At 37.9% G+C, this 19,862-nt stretch overlaps 1 protein-coding gene across 1 annotated transcript in view; it reads right to left on the minus strand.

The window, feature by feature from the left end:
* Nucleotides 1-14,976, minus strand: part of SOS2 (SOS Ras/Rho guanine nucleotide exchange factor 2) — a 45,843-nt gene extending 30,867 nt beyond the window's left edge. Inside the window, exons 1-7 of the mRNA XM_070749014.1 lie at nt 14,667-14,976; nt 8,402-8,527; nt 6,760-6,891; nt 5,941-6,105; nt 5,479-5,682; nt 4,669-4,812; nt 1,865-1,975 (exon numbers count right to left, since the gene is read on the minus strand). Coding sequence (XP_070605115.1) covers nt 1,865-1,975; nt 4,669-4,812; nt 5,479-5,682; nt 5,941-6,105; nt 6,760-6,891; nt 8,402-8,527; nt 14,667-14,756 — 972 coding nt within the window. The 5' untranslated portion in view covers nt 14,757-14,976. The remainder of the gene's footprint in view (nt 1-1,864; nt 1,976-4,668; nt 4,813-5,478; nt 5,683-5,940; nt 6,106-6,759; nt 6,892-8,401; nt 8,528-14,666) is intronic.
* Nucleotides 14,977-19,862: the final 4,886 nt, after the last annotated feature.

Genomic DNA, 19,862 nt, shown 5'->3' on the forward strand with positions numbered 1-19,862 from the left:
ACCTTCCCTGCTGGCTTGCATCATGATGGAAGTGAATGCGTCTCTTCCTGGAAATGACTCTCTACGCATGTGCAGAAGTCTTTGCGAATGCGCAGAGGGTTTTTTGGCAATCCGCAGTGACCGGAGGACCGGTTCAGAGCATGGACCATCGCTCATCACTGCTGGTTCAGTGAGCAGCAGGAAATTTCCACTACCAGTTCTATAGAACCGGTCCGAACCAGCAGCAACCCACCATGGATGGATGGATGGATGGATGGATGGATAGATGGATAGATAAACACCCTCCCTATAAGTATCCTAACATTAAAAACCTTTAGGATAATTTATTGCATCTAGTAGGATGGGAGGAAGGTTTTATGAACATTTCAAGAAATTCAACTTTTCAAACTAAAGTCTCTCTAGAGCGGGGGCCCCAACCCATTACTGGGCCATAGCCTAGTTGGTGTGAGCAATCAGAGGCAGGATGATGTGAGCATGCAGCTTTACTTGCGCACACGAGAGGTGGGCCAGTGCATGCATGCAGCTCCACTTGTTTAAGTGGTGCCACAAAACTTTGGGACCACTGCTCTAGAGATTCTATGGAATACTCATTGTCTGAAAAAAGAACTTCGTTCAGTGACAGATATATAAATAAACTGTAAAGACCAATTCAATCATTGTGATCTTAACTAAAGAATCATGGTAAGTTATGGACAGCAAATATTTGCTTGACAACTTGAGAAAACAATATAGCTCATTGAAGACCCTGAACTTTATAAATCATAGACATAATCTATACTTATAACCGAAGCAGCTATATGGCAGTAATGGCAATCTTTAACTGAAGGAAGGGGGAAAAATTATTAAACCAATGAAAATTATTAATTGCAAGCTTTCAAAAATTCTTGTTAGTCTTAATTAGACAGAAGAGCTGAAATCCAGAAAACAAGAGGTGGAAAGTTATATGGCTATTTTTTTGTATTATGTCTGTATAAATGGTGCTTAAAAGTTTGTTAATCCTTTTGAATGTTCAATATTTCTGCATACGTAGTCATTAAAATGTATATTTTCCACACTAGCTTTATCCTAGAACAAACAGGACCAATTAAATTAATGAGTCAAAAATATTATACTTGTTTATTATTTACAGAGAAAAATGATCCAAAGCTACATATATACATGTTGCAGCATATATGAACCTCTAGGTTTATGAGTTCATTTAAAGGGGAAATTAGAATCAGATGTTTCAATCAATAGAATGATAATCAGGTGTGACAGTGGAACAGACTTCTGGAAATTCACTATCAAATCTGATATTTACAAAGCAGGTATGTGGAAGCGTGTCAAGGCTTGAACAAAGGTGGATTCTGAGTACATCTGAAAAACAATTGTTTGCAAGGCAGGAAAACTATTTACAAAGTCTGCTGTCAGGCATATTGTGTACATATGGGGGCAATTTAATGCTATTTTTACCCTTCCTTGGAGTGATTGAACAAGATCACACTGAACAGGGTATTTAATATTACATGAGGTCTCAAAGAATCCAGGTAATATCTAAGGAACAAAAAACCTTTCTCCCAATGGCAAATGTCAGGGTTCATGAAACCATCAGCAGAACAGCACTAAATAACAATGGTGTGCATGCATGGTTATAAGGAGAAAGCCACTACTCTCCAAAAAGAATACTTCTGTCCGTCTACAGTTTTGACCTCCCAATATTGCAAATTTACAATTCTACAATTCTTATCTGGGAATTGATAAGGGTTGGAATTCAACAATATCCGTATTCTACAATTTAAATTATTATATCAAGATTACTAACATATGAAATAGAGATCTTTTCTGCTTTATTTCTATATTAGAACTTTCAAATCTGCATATATACCTGGAAGTGTAAGGCCACAGCAGGTTTAGCCATTACATTATTAAAATGTTCTTGATATTGTGGTGAAAGGATTTCCTGAGATAAGGTTTCATATGGGTCAAAGGCTTGTTCCTAGAAAAATAGAATAAGCATTGTAAAATATATGATCTAACTTGGATAATGTAGTGCCATTCAAATTAGATGTCACTAATTTTTCTATAATTTTTTTAAAGGTTATGTAAATCACCTAAATATCATCTAATTCATGTATTGGACCAATATATAGGATGGATAACTTTATCCAAACACATTTAAAAGCTATGTAATTGTAAGTATAGTATATAGAACACAAATAACCACAGTGGTACTTCTACCTAAGAACTCCTCTACTTACAAACTTTTCTAGATAAGAACCGGGTGTTCAAGATTTTTTTGCCTCTTCTCAAGAACCATTTTCCACTTACAAACCCGAGCCTCCGAAACTGTAACCAGAAAAAGCAGGGAGAAGCCTCTGTCGGGCCTCTCTAAGAATCTCCAGGGAGGAAACAGGGCCGGAAAAGGCGTGGAGAAGCCTCTGTGAGAAGCCTCATACACATAAAATTTGATAAAAAATTATTTACTGAATTGAATAAAATTACAATAAAATTCATTTGGGCAGGAAAAAAGGCAAGAATAAAATTAATAGACCTTTGGGATGAGAGAAGCAGAGGTGGGATGGGGCTCCCTGATTGGAGATTGTACTATAAAGCAGCAACTTTGATATGGGTCAACAAGTGGATCAATCTAAGAAAAGAACGATTACTAACATTAGAGGGACATGATCTGTCAAAAAGATGGCATGCTTACCTATGGGATAAAGGAAATAAACACATAAACAAGCATACATATTTTGGGAGACACAAAATAGGAAAAGCCTTGATGCAAGAAGGACAAGAAATTAAAAGAAAACATTACATGAAAATCCTCAGTGGGTATCCTCAGTGAAAGCAATAATCTACCCAAATATCTTAGAAGTAAATAAAATGGTCAACTATCAACAACTTTTAGACAGCCAAGGGAATCTTAAAAATAGACAACAATTGGAAGACTTGGGGATAACGATAGTCGTGGCTGTATATGCAAATTTAATCACCATATAAAAAAGACAAAGAATATAGATTCAGGACAGTTCCACATCAATTAGACAAAATATTAATGGGCACGGATAAAAAACAACAAAAATTTATAGCTATCTACTAGAAATTGGTAAAGTAGAAGATATAGTAAAAGGAGTTATGGTAGCAAGAGCAAAGAATATTGGACATGACATAGAATTAGAAGACTGGGGGAAAATATGGAATAGAAATTATAAAATAACTAAATTGGCAAAATATAAAGATAATCAATATAAAATGCTTTATAGGTGGTATATGGCACCAGCAAAATTGGCAAAAATCTATCCAAATCTGGAATGAAATTGTTGGAAATGTGGTCAAAGACAAGGCACTTTTTACAATATATGGTGGTCATGTACAGAAGCAAAGAAATACTGGGTAAAAATTAGTATATGGGTCCAGGAAATAACAGACTTTCAAGTAGAATATACACCAGAATTATTTTTATTGGGGATTACCAAGGGGGACTATAATAAAACTATCATAGTAAGTATAAAGTATGGAAATATGTTAAATGAAAAAAACAAAAAAAACCCTTTGTTTAAAAAAGATCTGGTTGTTTTTAAAAATAATATTTATGTTCAATTGATCTTCTGCTTAATTAAGCCTGAAAATATATTTTAGGAGGTAGCAACAAGCTTTCCAAAGAACTGTTGTATATATCATAATTTTAAGAAAATGATTAAATCAGCAAAGACTTTTGAAGTAGAAAGGCAAACTATTAGTATTTTCTAATAAATTACAGAAAAGGAAGTTATGAGCACATATGTATGATATATTCTGCAACAAACCAGTACTTCAGAAAGAGTACAAACCATTTCATCACTGTTTTCTGCGAAAATATTTTGTCATCACATGTGACAAAAGATCTTAGTAAATTACTAATTATTAATGCATAACTTTTAGATTCTTTAATTGCTAATAAGCTGATAAAACATGATACCTGGATTAGAACTTTTCCCATTTAAGATATTGTATCATTAACTTTGCAATTTTAAACACTGGAGGAACTCATAATGAATAAGTAGATTATCAAAGAAAAAGACTTTTTAGGTTTGCCCACCATATATATTCTTCAAGTCTGAATTCCCAGTTATAAAAAAAAAAGTTTTATAATAAATGTATTATACGCCTGCACTTTAATAGGCTAATTATGTATTTGTAGGTGGAGAGCAGGGGTGGGTTCTACTTAACTTCGCTACCAGTTCACATCAGGTCAGAAGTGCTGGTTTTTAGTTATTTTAAATATTAGATTTGTTATATGCTGTTTTATTACTGTTGTTAGCCGCCCCGAGTCTACGGAGAGGGGCGGCATACAAATCTAATAAATAAATAAATAAATAAGTGCACATTGTGAGTTCCTGTCATGTTGTGCAAATGACACTCTGTGCACATGCAGAAAGTTCTTTGCAAGTTGATTATATGGAGAGATTGGAGAACTGGTTCAAGGGCGTGGCCAGGGGGCCATTACTGCCAGTTCGGTGAACAGGGGGAAATTTCCACCACTGGTACAGAAGAACTGGTATAAACTGGCAGCAACCCAGCACTAGTGGGTTAGTCCTGAGAATAATACTCCATAGCAAAAGAAATTCATTCTTAACACACACACACACAAAATCTGAATTAGTCGTGCCCCACTGAATAATAAATGTAACAACACTGTTAACTCACTTCTGCTAGATCTTCAAAACAGCTGCCAACCAGGGGATGAGGACTACTTTCATCAGTCATTTCAACTGTGTCTTCAATTAATCCCAAGAGTTTCACTGTCAATTCATGGATATCTGTGATGTTGCTAAATATCATGTCAATATCCTGAGGAAAAGAAAATCCATTCTGAATGTGTATCATTTTACAGTTGTTTTAAATATTCTATTATTTGATTAAAAATTGATGAAATAGTTTACATTTAAAAATTATGGAAGATTTTGTATGATTTTAGACCAGGGTTTCTTAATTGTAGCAACATTAAGATGTCTGAACTTCAATACAGATATTGAAATGTTGATAAGTCAAATCTAAAGAATTTTAGACAATGAGTTATTTTATATAATCTTTTTTTCTACACAAACTTCTGATCTGTTATAAAATGCTTGCCTCAGCTACTGTTCTTTAAACAGATGTTTATGGAAAAAGTGGCTACCAAGTCTCAAAATACCTTTAAAACACTTGCAGTTGTAACAGTATATGGCAAGATGTCAATTGCAATTTGTATTCATTTATGATTTATTTTAATTGCTCCATCAAAGTAAGGTAATTCATTTTGGTTCTATGAAGAAAGAATTTGTTTGCATTTTTGAAAAATAACACTTCTTTAAAAAGAGAAACTAGAAAACTAATATTCAATAAAGCAGATTTTTAGTTACCTGTTGCTCATTAAAATGAGGATTCGAGAGGGGGGAATTTTTAACATAATTAAATTTATTTCAAAGCACACACTGTATCACAACAAAGGGTCAATTTGGCAAAGGATTGACTTACATTGGGCATGAACAGCTTTTTGTTAGATAGAAAGGCTTCTCGAAATACTTTTATGATCAAATTTAGCTCCCGCAGATACTGTCTTTCATCTGCAATTTCGGTCCTGACAAGATCATAGTAATTAAGTTCACCAGAAGAAGAAGGCTCTTCCTCACATAAGGAAATCAAACCAATGTAATCTTGATCAAACATATCCATTAACACCTAAATAGAGAAGATATATTTTACACATGAATAAATATTTTACAACCCAATATGAAGTTGTGGCCTTTTTGAAAAATTATCAAATTTAATATTTTACTGACTATTGTCATAATTTCTTTGAGTACATATTATTGACACAGAAATGTAATTTAACAACAATACTATTTATGGCAAGATGAAATAGCAAGAATAATACCCAACAACTAAATAACTGAGCTGAAATATTTACATAAATTTGGGATTTCCAAAGAACCTCACCTTATCAGCACACATGGATACTTTAATGTCTTGTTGGGAAATCTCAAAATGTCGTATGTTGAAAACATAATTGCCAGCCAATTTTAAGATGTCAGCAGAGATGTATTCCAAGACAGCCACAATGTAAAGCGACATGTGATAATCTATTTTATAACCAAGAACCTCCTGAAAATTAACACAAGAGAATATGTATAAAATCCCATTTATTCTGCTTTTATCTGAGCAAAGTCAGAGAGCTGGGTACCACAAGGACACTTATATGTAAGGCAGCACAATTTGAGATACCTTAAAAAGATATTTCTGATTCCCTCCTCAAATCTACCCAAATCCTTTGCAATTTTGGCAGTTTTAAGAGAGATTCTTGCAAACTATTGTGAAAATGATAATCTTTTTTGAGGGGAAATATTCATTTGATGACACCTGCTCCCCCCCTCCCCAATGTTACTTCATGATGGAAAGGGTGTAAAAAATACGCACTTTAACTTGGAATCAATGAACCTGCAGAACATACACAAGCCTCCATGCATAAGATTCCACAAACTATCATGAGGCTGGTGCTGTTTTGGATTTCTTTTTACCCACAACTAGAATTGGTATTTCTTTCTCTGCTTGAGCTTTTTACCCTTTTCTAACCACAGGACACACACTTTTCTTTCAAGAAAGGATATATTTTTCTGCATGTCTAATTATATTCTGCTATTTCACAATTACTTCATATTTTTCAGGGAAGACTCTTAGTGAAGGATAGGAGAGGAAATGATTAAATTTAGCAAATTAAAAATGTCATATTAAATCACCAGTATTTTTGTCTCAGCATACCTTTAATAAAGGATGTATTTTGTCCACCGGCAGGAGGAGAGGATTTCTTCGTTTTCGCTTCTCAATAGCTGACTGTGCATCTGCAATTGCCCACTTGTCAATTGGATGAGGAAATGTCTTTTGAACACGCTCCTGTCCGAATGTAAAAAAACCCCCAGCTGTCAAATTCTCAATAAAAAAAGAGAGGAAGACTATGTTCTTTAAATTTTGCTAAAGTATATCATTTATTTCTCTGAGTATTCTTTTCCCTTCCAAACAACAGCTATGCACAATTCTACAGTGGTCCCTCCGGTGTGGTGTGCCTATCGTCCCCTGTCCAATTGTCTTTCCTTTCCCTTTTATCTTATATATTCTCTCCTCTATATATATTCTCTTCCTATCTACTTCTCTTCTTTTTTACTTCCTATCTTTATATATATTACTTAATGTCTATTCTCTATCATATGTATTGTATATTGGACAAAGAATAAATAAAAAATAAATAAATAAAATAAATCGAGCGGGCCCTAGGAGGTTCAGCATCCACCAGTACATGAAAGTTGCCAGGGCTGGGAGGGAGGGCCAGGCCCTATTCTTGCCCCATCGTGCCCAGGTCCACTTACCTTTGCCTTTTTCTGTAATTAAAGAGGCAGGTATAATGGGGGAAAGAAGAGGGCCTGGATTTTCTAGCTGTGGTGTACTGGGAAAGAGCTATGCGGTGGAGGAAAGAGAACCCTGGTGAGGTTAGGAGAAGTAGCCAGTGAGCAAGATGAGGCCATCAGGACCATAGCAGTTTTTTGTAACTAGTGGGTGGGTGGAAGATTAAGAGAGAGATAGCTGAGGGGAAATTGCAACGTCCCTGCAATTGTAAGGGCAGGAACACTACTAAGTGCCAATTTTTAATAATTTGACTGAGGGATTACAGCTATAAATTTGGGCATCAATTATAACTCGTTTTGTTCAGTACCGATTTTGAACACTCACAGAATGAACCATCCATTTAGTGACCATTCAATGTTACAACAGCACAACTTACTTATAAACGTTTTTCACATTTACAACCGTTTCAGTACCCCTATGGTCAAATGATTATTATTAATTCAATTTCCATGCCGCCCTTCTCTTGAGAGATTAACATTTGGACACTTGGAAACCGGCATGTATTTATAACAGTTGCAGTATTGCAGGGTCATGTGATCACCTATTGTCACTTTCTAGCAAGCAAAGTCCATGGGAAAGCCAGATTCACTGACAACCAAAGCAATTCACTTAACAATTATGGCAAGAACAGTAATAAAATGGGGCAAAATTCACTTAACAACTGTCTTCAATTGTGATCATAAGTCAAGGACTTCCTTTAAAGGTCTACTGTCAGTAAACTAACTCTCTAAACTATCTCTCTAAAAATAACATTTTGTTGGCTTTATATTATAAAATATATATTATATATATTAACTTATACTAGATAATATTGATCAATATATCCATATACCAATTTTAAAATTCTCCATATTTTACGATCTACTTTAATAGTTTAGAGAAGCAATACTCTCTTCATTGCATGATTTAATTTGTTGAATTTTTCAGTTCCTCTTTTTATAGTAGCATTGTTTTGTGAGGAAACACCTGCTCCCCCCCCAACTCACATGTACTGCATTCATACCTCCACATCTTGAAATGTACGTGGCTGAGCAATGCATAACTTATTTAATAATTGAAGAATTAGTTCCTCGATGTAAAAGAGGGAATCTTCCTTGGCTGAAAGGTTGGGATGGACTTGCTGCTGAACCTGCGGAAATATATATTTGTTATGTTCAATCAGAAGACAATGAGTACAGAGATACTGATGATCATACCGACCGTATTTCTTATAATTTTAAAAACTAATTTTTCTTAGTGCTCCACAATAAAATGTCCAATAATGAATATTTATGTAGAAGGATACAGGTAAGCTTTGCTTTCATTAACTAATAACTTAGTGTTACCATCTTCTGTAAAGCCTTGGTATGTGAAAGGGAATGGAAAAAATGCTTCTAAATTTAGAACTGTGAATCATGCAGAAATATTTTTACCCAGTACTTTCTTGCAATTCCCTCATTCTGGAAAACACCCTCTTTTAGATGACTACATTTCTGAAGATATAGGGCTTTTAGAAGCCTATCAACCAAACAAATGTGTGCCATAGTAGTAAACATATATGTTTACCCTAGTCGAAATAAGTTATTTTGAAACTTGCATTAAAATTAATTTAGCAGTTATTTATAGCATTCTTCAAAAATCCTGAAAAGTTGCAGTTATTTATAACTTTCTTCACAAACTTTGAAAAGCTGATTCAGGCAAATAATCAGAAAGTAGAAATCAAAAGTAGTCCTCCCTAGGGATATCATGTCATACTTAGAGAAGAGTGCTTTAAAAAGTCATTCCTGAATCACTCATTATATTAGCCATATCAGCATATGAGAGTACTTAACAATAGATCTCTGATGAAAATGTTCTAATGTGAATATGAGGGGAAAAGGCACTCCTCTGACTCAAAGCCATGGAGGATTTAACAGGTTATAATCCTGACCTGACATAATATGATCATCTCCCATAACCAGTCATGACCTTTGGCATCATGTTCTTTACTAAAATGTATTTCTGAATCTTGTTCAAGAAGAATACCGCATAAAATGCTTGTGTATAACCAGGTTTAAAAGACAACTCCTGGTAGTTTACATCACAAAATGCATACACATAAAACAAATATCAAAATCCATAAATACTAAAGATGAGCAGTTTCTAATGGATTATTTATGAAAGGTTAGAAATGAATGAAAGCATAGTATTAAAAAGATGTCCTTTACTTAATTTCAATTTCTGTTCACAGTCTCCAATAACTTTACTTGACTAAGTTAGGAAAATGGCTTGCCACTGTCGCCTTCTGGGATGTTATTTCCATTCGGCCAGGAGAAACTATTTTCATTTTATTGCCAAGAAAAACTACTGGATGTTCAGTCACTTGGAGTTGAGATTAACTCAAACACTCCTTTACCTTAATAATTTAATGATATATGTCCAATTCAATTACTTTCTCTTCCCCAGTTAATTTTTTGAAGTTACAGCAAAAAAGCAAATCTTCCTTCAAACAAACTTATATTGTAACTGAGAAAAAAATGGACAAACATAATAACAAAAATAGCAGACAGATGAAAGATAATCCAGGAAACAAGTTTTTATCTGTTATATCAAATGATATTTTTTGATAACCATAAATCTTCATAAAATTTATGGAAAGGGAAACAAATAATCTTTTTGTATTTTTTCATAGAGAGAAATAAAATTTGTATAATACAAATTGTAACATGGGGGAATTGAAAATTTTTTTCTCCCTTCCCCCTAGGCTTATATAATTTATACATGGTATGTTTGTTGGTATGATTGGTTTCTTAAATTGGCTTTTTTTAGATTACTTTTTAATATTAGATTTGTTACATTGTTTTTTATTGTTGTTAGCCCCCCCCCCCCCGAGTCTTCGGAGAGGGGCGGCATACAAATCTAAATAAACTAAACTAAACTAAACTAATAAATTTAAAGTGATCAGAATAGCAAGTAACTTCTCACTGAAATTATTGTTTTGGTATCTCTCACATACTAAGCTAAGTCCAAAGTACAGTATTGCTCTTGGAGCAACAACTTATTCCTTGAAATCTGCTAGGCTTGCCCATTTTATTTTTTTAAATTACCTGTATTTTAATTTTTAAAAAAGACAAAAGGAAAGCATGTTGCAAAGCAAAGTAGCAGCCTCAAACATGACTTGTATTTCCATAATTCCTCTGAGTATTTGGAGGCATACTTAAGGAAAAAAGTGTGTGTGTGTGTGTGTGTGTGCACATATAAATACATACATACAAAAATACATATTTTCCTGTAACAACAAAGCATTCAATTTATCTTTTTTGCAAAGAACCAAAATATCATGAAATTATTTTGTGACAATGCCTGTGACATGTTCAACATTCCAAATATGCTCACTTGCCATAAAATATGAAGATGGGGGTAGGAGAATATATACCCAAAATATAAACGATGGTTAACAAATTACAATGCAATTAAAATTTGTGGACAAAATAAATTACCATATTTTTCAGAGTATAAAACACAACAGAAAATAATTTTGGGGAAGGAAAACAAGGGAAACAAATTTGCCTGTGCCTCCCAGCAATGAGAAAATAACACAGATTATATACACTGTTTGCTGTGAATTTCTGTGCATATATGCCTGGCCCATAGAAATGTCAAAGAATTGGAGAAATATACATTATGGCAGTATATTAATGCCAGAAAGTTTTTTTTAATGTAGTCACATTAACTCCTCCCAATTATTCAAATAGATCTACTCCAAACATGATTAAGTCAGGGTTTAACTGAGCTGCCTTATCTTAATATTAAAACAGGACACTGTTACATTTCAGATTATACTTGTACAGCTGCTGTTAAAATTGATGTGGCTTTCTAGAAGTATACATTATTCTCTGCTATTTAAAATAAGATATAAATGCACTGGGCCGCTTCAGATCAAACATTTATTTTTAAAAGCTTCTTCATTTTGTTAAGTTGTGTAGAACAATAATAAAGCAGTCTTTAAAAATAAGACTAATAATTTGAACATTCTACAGACATTTATAGTTATTGATTTACCTCCTTGCATCTAGTTTCAGCAACTGATTAGCACAAGAAAATTAAATTCTGCCTCTCCATCCCAGCAATTTGCTTCCCTGCAGTTTTCACTTTCATTTCATTTCACCTGAGCCTGCCTGCAGCCTCAAATCAACTGAGGGCCGGGAAGCTGATCAGTTGCTTGGCTTAACAGGTGGGGGGGCTGGGGGGGGGCTACATTCGGTGTATAAGATGCCTCCAAGTTTTCACCCTCTTTTGGGAGTAGAATGGTACATCTTATATTCCAAAAAATAAGGTACGCCTATATATATATATATATATATATATATATATATATATATATATATAATGTGATTTCACCGAAACGTCGCATAGATACTGAAAATATTACACGGGGCAAAACCCGAACTCAGAACAATCTACATACATATACCCGTGAAAATCTACGAAAACACACACACACACACACACATATATATATATAGGTTCACACACAGTGTTAAACCTCTTAGCTTGATTTACTAAGCAATCCACAAATGATTGAGCACACATAGTACACTAAGCCATAAAGTATGTGTAAAAGACTCATGGGTTCATGCAACATAATGAATCAAATAAACCCATTATGTCTTTGTTCAGCACATGAACTAGGTCAAATAAAAATGCTTATATAGTTCTCCTGCTTGTCTTTTTCTGAATTTTGAAAATTATTAAAAAAGAAATAGATACTGCGGTAATGGTATAATTAGAATCACATCATGACTTCTTAATACAGGAAAGCTCCATCTCAGTTCAAGCACAAAACTGAAATGAAATACTATGTTATAAAATCAAACAATACAAGACAATCAAAGCAATCCTCAGTTTCTTAGACAAAAGGCAGATTCTGTGATTAGATATTGACTGGCAAAAAATACCCTAGCCTAGACTATGGAAGGATATAAAAACTGTTGTGTGTGCAGATGGATACGTCAATGACTCAGATTACTAATTCATTCACTATGCTAGATCCATCAGAGCAAAAGGACTCATTCTTGTTGAGTCAAAAACAAATACACAAATCACACTACATTGTCTGGACCAGCATCACCAGCATTGTACCTATACTGAATTCTTTATTCAAACAATAGTCAACATCATGCAGTACAAACACCTCAAATTCTACAGTTTGTGTTTTCCTTTCAAATCTTTATAGTGTTTGAGTATGCCTACTATATTTGCAGTTTCCATGCACATACAAATCTACTTAACTACCTACTTTACATAAAAATTTACAGGACCATGATGATCAATATGATCACAATATCTATGTGCATACAGAAGAGGTAATACAAGACAAGAAGTATGTCTTTACAAGGAGCCAACTGAAGAATAATATAGAATTATCTGTGCATTGTACAGAACAACATCTGAATCACACAGTGACAGAAGATGCCTTTTGGCAGTTCCATATAAAAAGAACATACAACAGTTCCACATAAAAAGAACATTACTGTAATCTTCCTCAACAAGGTGTTCAGGTCCTGGACTACAACTTATAATATGCCATCAAGAAGGGAGGGCTCAGTAAAACAATTTAATAATCTGAAAAGGATTTCAATTAAAAGATGTTGAGTTACAAGATTAGTATATACAAGAAAAAAAATCAATTATCACAATTTATGTCCACTTTCTCTATTAACTCTGCTTGTCACAAATTCGTTGAGAAGCACCTCAATGGTTATGCGACTGCAGGATGGTCATAATTATGAAGATTGATCAAAAGGGATTTTTTTAGTGTCATCGAGTACAAGTGCACTAGAGTGCCTTCCGTCCCCTGTCCTATTGCTCTCCTATATCTCCTATACCTTTCTTCTATTCCTATATCTCTTCTTCTACTCTTTCATTGATATGTTCTATTAATATATCTTCTTTTCTATTATTCCTTATATATATTTTACTATGAGTATCTCCTCTATAACCTTCATCATGTATTTTACTATGTGTCTATAGATATATACCCACTAAAACCCTCATTGTGTATTAGACAAAATAAATAAATAAATAAAAATAGTAATTTCAGTCATTCCACGAGGTAGTCGGTAAGCAAGGATTACCTGCATTCTATTATTTGTTCATTGTTAGAAACAATGAACTCCAAGAGTTTTTAGTCAATGCACAGAACAGTCTATCCCCCCACCCAGCAATAATGCACATTAATGGGAAACTCCACTGCAAGCAACTGAATGCAATATTGTTCCAAATTTGTAATTACAAGATAGGCAGGTCCTAGGAGCTATACAGTATATAAGTAAAAACCAGAGGGACCCTGCCAACATCCTTGGAGGTAAGGCCGCATACAAGCTTAATTATCAACAAGTAAGAAGGTTTCTCTTGGGAAAGCATGGGGAATTTCCACACCGCCACAGCTTCCCTCTTCTAACCCTGCAGATGTGTTTTACTGACGTTGAACTCCAGGAACTCGAATTCTCACAAAAATGTTTCCTAATGTTTCTCTTTTACTATACTGCTCAAAAAATTAAAGGGAACACTCAAATAACACATCCTAGATCTGAATGAATGCAATATTCTCATTGAATACTGTACTGTGTTCTGTACAAAGTTGAATGTGAACAACAGCATGTGAAATTGATAGTCAATCAGTGTTGCTCCCTAAGTGGACAGTTTCATTTCACAGAAGTTTGATTTGCTTGGAGTTATATTGTGTTGTTTAAGTGTTCCCATTACTTTTTTGAGCAGAGTAGTATCATGTATATAAATATTATTACATATCTTTCTATGCCACCAACGCATACTAGAAAAAACAAATAAATTAAATTAAATAATAAATAGGAACTAATGAGGTAAGCTGAGCTGAGAAGGCGACCCCCCCCCCAAAAGCCCCTCATTCCATGCGCACGATACAGAGCAGGCTCTGAAACCCCATATCACACCTGCAACGCAATGTAACGTTGGGAGAAAGCTCCTGTGGCGCCTGAGGGGGCACGGAGAGCATTTCGCCTTAGGCAAAACGGAGAGGTTAAAGGGGGCGTGCCCTGACGGGGGCGGCTCCCTCAGGCTCGGAAAGGGACCCTTTCGCCTGAGGTAAACTGAAGCACGAGAGCGCTTGGCCGACTGACAAGAGGGAAGATTCCCGCTGCCCGGGAGACGCCTGGCAACGGGGGCAGGCGGGGAGGGAGGGGGGTTTAGCCCCGCAATTCCCCATCTTGAAGGACCGCGTGCGAGAGGGCGCGCCCGCACTGACAGGACGCCGCCAGGAGGGGACTGACCTTACGCAGGGCCGGCACGAGGAGCCCCCGCCATTTCTGCCCGTTCTCCTCGCTGAGGAACTCGTAGGGGGGCGGCTGAGGCGGCTGCATAGCCCCCTCTTCTTCCTCTCGCGCCTTGGGATGGGATGACGGGGGAGGGGGAAGGGGCACGGAGCTGTTCCAAGCGCTCCCCCCCGGCCCTGCCCGCAGGCCCGGCCAACCGCGGTCTCACATCCGCCTCCCTCCAGCCGCCGGCCCCGCCGCAAGCCGCAGCAGGCGCCGCCGCTCCACTTTCCCAAGCCTGGGCCGCGGCTGCCTCGGTCTCACGCGCACTGCGCAAACGCGGAGGCCGGCCTAAAAGCTACCGGGTAGGGTCCAGCTGCGCTCTCTAGCGGCCCGGGAAGAGGACCGGAGGAAGAGGGAGTCGGCCTGTCGGGCAAGTGCCAATGGGAAAAGAAGGCGGCCCCTTCGGATACTCAGTGGAGGTGGGGCCGCTGGCTTTCCCCTGAGGAAGGCTTTTTGCTCGACAGCCGCTCAAGTGAAGTGCAGGCTGATTATGCTACCAGGAAGGCCGAAGCTAGTAAGAAATAGGAGATTTCGTGGTCAGGCTTTGATATCAGAAGCTGCCTAATCCTTTGCCGTCCTCTCCTTTGATGGAGCTTCTCCTAAAATCACCCTCAGGTACCTTCCAGAGATACTCCCCCAATCTCTTTTCCAGTGGACAAGGCCATTGGAGCTGTGAGTTTTGCCACCTGTTTACTTGGTCTGTGTCCCTCCTGGTTGGTTTTGGCCAGCAGGGAGGTGACATGAATTTGGATCCAGGAGATTGTGAACGCTTCTTTGGGGAGGGGGTCCTTTCTGGCTTCCTACAAGGAGGCACTTGTGTGCCCTCTCCTCAAGAAGCCTGGACCCAGCTGTTCTCAACAACTATGGTCGAGTCTCCAACCTTCCCTTTATGGGGAAGGTTGTTGAGAAGGTGGTGGCGCTCCAGCGGTCCTTGGAAGAAGCCAATTATCTAGACCAGTGGTCTCCAAACTATGGCCTGCGGGCCGCATGGCTGAGGCCACTGTTCCCTCTAGTCTAGGTGGTCATGCGGCTGCGCAGGTAAAAAACAAACTCCGTGCAGGTTTTTCAAACCCCGCGGGGTAGAGCCGCCACTGTTTCTCCCACCCGCTGATTTGCTGTCAGCTGGGAGAAACCCTTGTGGGCTCTGAGCCCCGCCCAGCTTCTCCGGTTGTGTCCGAGGACCACGCCCCTCCCACTCCTGCTGATATTCTTCCCGCCACCGGGAAGAAATAGGAAGCAAACCCACCCCCAGGAAACAAGAGGCAGCGGTTGGATGGCCTTGCCACCTGTGCGCAGAAGCGGCGCCCTGGGGAAAAAGCGGCGGGCATAGACTTGTGCCTACACCGGAGTTGTCGCCTCACTCTCTCTCCACCTTTCCTGTAAGTTGATTTGCAGGGACTCTTATTTTTTCAGCAGAGAGAGACAGAGACGCATCCCCTCAAGTTCATTCATCCTGCCTACTTAAACTTTTTAATATTGGAATTGTTCGTTGAAACAATAAGTGAACACATTACATGGCTCTCAGCTATGTGTTAAATTGAAAAAGCTTTCTCACAGGATATTTTGTGGGGATAAAAAAACCCCACCGTCATAAAAAACCACCTTCTTATTTGGAGTTTTTCAAGAATTCTCATATTTTTTAGACATTGGCTTTGTTAAACGTTAAGCATTAAATACAGATGGATAATTTGGGTGTTCGCGGCAGAGCCTCTCCCACCCACCCCTACTCCCCGAGGCGCATGGCGGGGCACAGAAGTTTTTGTGAGAGAGGGAAAAGAGAGAGAGAAAGAAAGAAAAGGGAAAGAGAAGTGGAGAGGAATGGAGGAGGGAAGGAAGGAAGGAGAATTGGAGGGAACAAGGAAGGAAGGAAGGAAGGAAGGAAGAATGAAATGAATGGAGGGACAGAGGAAGGAAGGACTGTTTTGGGGGGGTGTAATTTTTTTTTCCTCTTAACATACATTCAAACAACACAGTGTACCATCTAATTTTCCATGAATAAAATGCAGTATTTTGTTAGTAACTAGTATCAATAATCAAAAAAGTTGCAAAAGTTTTTTTCTAATTTTGCCATTCATTTTCTTTTAATTAAATTCCCTCCTTAATGTTCCTTCAAAAAGTACAACACCAATTATATTTCTAACTAATTAACCATTATACCAAAGTGATCTTCCTTTATACATTTTTCTATAAGCCAAGAAAACCTCGATCCACAGCTAATATTAGAGCACCATCTTTCAGCTGTGGCGAGGAGGGCATTTGCCCAGGTTCGCCTGATGTACCAGTTGTGGCCTTATCTGGACAGGGAGTCTCTGCTCACAGTCACTCATGCCCTCATCACTTTGAGGTTTGACTACTGCAACGCTCTCTACATGGGGCTACCTTTGAAAAGTGTTCGGAAACTTCAGATCATGCAGAATGTGGCCGCTAGAGCTATCATAGGCCTTCCCAGATACGGCCATGTCTCATCAACATCTGCGGCCTGCATTGGCTGCCGATGAGTTTCCGATCACAATTCAAAGTGTTGGTTATGACCTATAAAGCCCTACATGGCATCGGACCAGAATACCTCCAGGACCGTCTTCTGCCACACTAATCCCAGCGGCCGACTAGGTCCCACAGAGTGGGCCTTCTCCGGGTCCTGTTGATTAAGCAATGTCATCTGGCGCGGCCTAAGGGAAGGGCCTTCTCTGTGGCGGCCCTGACCCTCTGGAACCAACTCCCCCCAGAGATCAGAAATGCCCCCACCCTCCTTGCCTTTCGTACGTTGTTGAAAACCCACCTTTACCGCCAGGCATTGGGAAATTGACACCTCCTCCAACTACTTGGTTTATGTATGGTTGATTGGGTTCTGTGACTATTTTATTATAAGGATTTTTAAATTGTGTTTTTAAATATTGGATTTGTACATTGTTTATTATTGTTTGAGCCGCCCCGAGTTTTCGGAGAGGGGCGGCATACAAATATTATTATTATTATTATTATTATTATTATTATTATTATTATTATTATTATTTTCCGTTAGTTAGGTTGTCAGAGCAGCATTGTTAACCTAACTCTATGTAGCTTCTGCTCCCATAATCTCACACTATTAACCAGAGCATACAAAATCTTCAATCCTTGAATACAGTTCATCTATCTGGAAGCCACACCGCATTTCGTACATCAACACTCTAGAAAATGTCCAGAGATACATTACAGAAGAGCCCTCCACGTGCAACAGAATTCCCTACGCAACTAAACTTACAATCCTAGGTTTAGAAAGTTTAGAATTATGTCGCCTCAAGCACAATCTAAGCATAGCCCATAAAATCATTTGCTACAACATTCTTCCTATCAACAATTACTTCAGCTTCAACCACAGCAACACATGAGCACACAACAGATACAAATTTAAAGTAAACTGCTCTAAACTTGACTGCAGAAAATATGTCTTTAGTAACCGAGTAGTTGATGCATAAGAACTCATTACCAGACTTTGTAGTATCATCACCTAACCCCTAAAACTTTACCCTTAGACCATTCACTGTTGACCTCTCCCTGTTCCTAAGAGGTCAGTAACAGGCTTGCATAAGTGCACCAGGGTGCCTTCCGTCCCCTGTCCCAATGTTTTTTTTTCTTTTTTACTAGTATCATGTATATAAATATTATATATTTGTATATCACCAATACATACTTGACAAAAGAAACAAATTTTTTAAAAATATTTACAGTCTGCGTTGCCAATCCGTATCTCTTTCAAGTCAAGGGGAGGACAGGAGTACTCCCAGATCTGTCTGTCTATATCTGTCTATCTTCAACATAGCATTCATTATTGAAGATCCACTAACTACAGCTCACATTCTAATAAAAGAAATTGAGAGATCCAGGAAGGTTGCGAGCCTAAAGATTAACAAAAAAATGACTAAAAATATGACACCATCCCACACACACTAAAACTCTAAATTAGAAGATTTGCTTGGCATTAACACAGCTCAGAAAGTAAAATACTTAGGAATAGTAGTATAGTATCTCAAAGATGTAGTTCATTGAAAAAAGGACAATTATGATCTACTTGTCCAAAAAACAATTAAGGACCTAGACACATGGTCCAAGCTACAATTATCACTCAGGGGAAAAATATCTGCAATTAAAATGATTATCTTGCCAAAATTCCTCCTTCAGATGATTCCGATTAAACAAATCCTTCTTCATCAATTTTAACAAAATAATTCACAAATGTATATGGCTCAAAAGGGCAAAAATCAAGTCTAAGCTAATGCAGGACCATAGAACCTGGGAGGGGGGGACATGCAGGGGACTTCCAAATTGGGAAAATTACTACAGGGCTGCATTGTTAACCTGGATAAGAGAATGGATTTTCTTAAGGGATAAAAAGTAGGGACCTACTACCATCTTTGGTGGATGTGCCCCAACTTTTTGGCTAAAAATTAAATACCTAGACCTAATTATTCAGAAATCAATCCCCTTTAAACTGAAACTATTCCTTTTAGGGATAATTAGGCAACCTCTAGCACAGAAGACAGATATTTGTTAATAAATATACTAACAGTTGCAAGAATATAAATCCAATAAATCTAATCTAATATTCACACAAACTTGGAAATTGGATTACACCCCATCTACTTTAAATTTTATTAACAAAACACTCGAATGCGCTGAGCTGACAAAAATGACTTTTGAACTACAACTTTTCCGCTGCAGAGGAGAAGGAGGGCGCAAGGCAGGATTTATCCCCAAAGTTGTGGGAAGCCAGAGTGTGGTGGCAGTGGCAGCGGCACATTTCTTGCCATAGCGCCAGTTTTTCACCATGGACTGGTGAAAACCCCAATGGAAGGTTGTTCGGTCTGAGTCCCTCTCCCCAGAAGGGAGCACCCATCCTCGTCTTTTGTGCGCCGAAGCCTTTAGTAGTCATAACTTGGAGACTTCTGTGACGGAGCACTCCCCAAAAGACCACGGCCTGGGGAGAGTGGATGGCCAAGCAGAGAACCTCCCTTCATGGACTCTGGTGCTTGCTTCGTGGCCTAGTCTTCAGGAGAAAGGGCTGGGCGTCGCCTTCCCACAACTTTGGGGATAAACCCTGACTTGTGCCCTCCTCTTCTGCTCAGCTCTCCCCACCCTGCCCCAAGGGCATCCTTCTAGTTCCTCACGCAG

The sequence above is a fragment of the Erythrolamprus reginae genome, chromosome 1 (genome assembly GCF_031021105.1).
Source record: "Erythrolamprus reginae isolate rEryReg1 chromosome 1, rEryReg1.hap1, whole genome shotgun sequence".
Classification (NCBI taxonomy): Eukaryota; Metazoa; Chordata; class Lepidosauria; order Squamata; family Dipsadidae; genus Erythrolamprus; species Erythrolamprus reginae.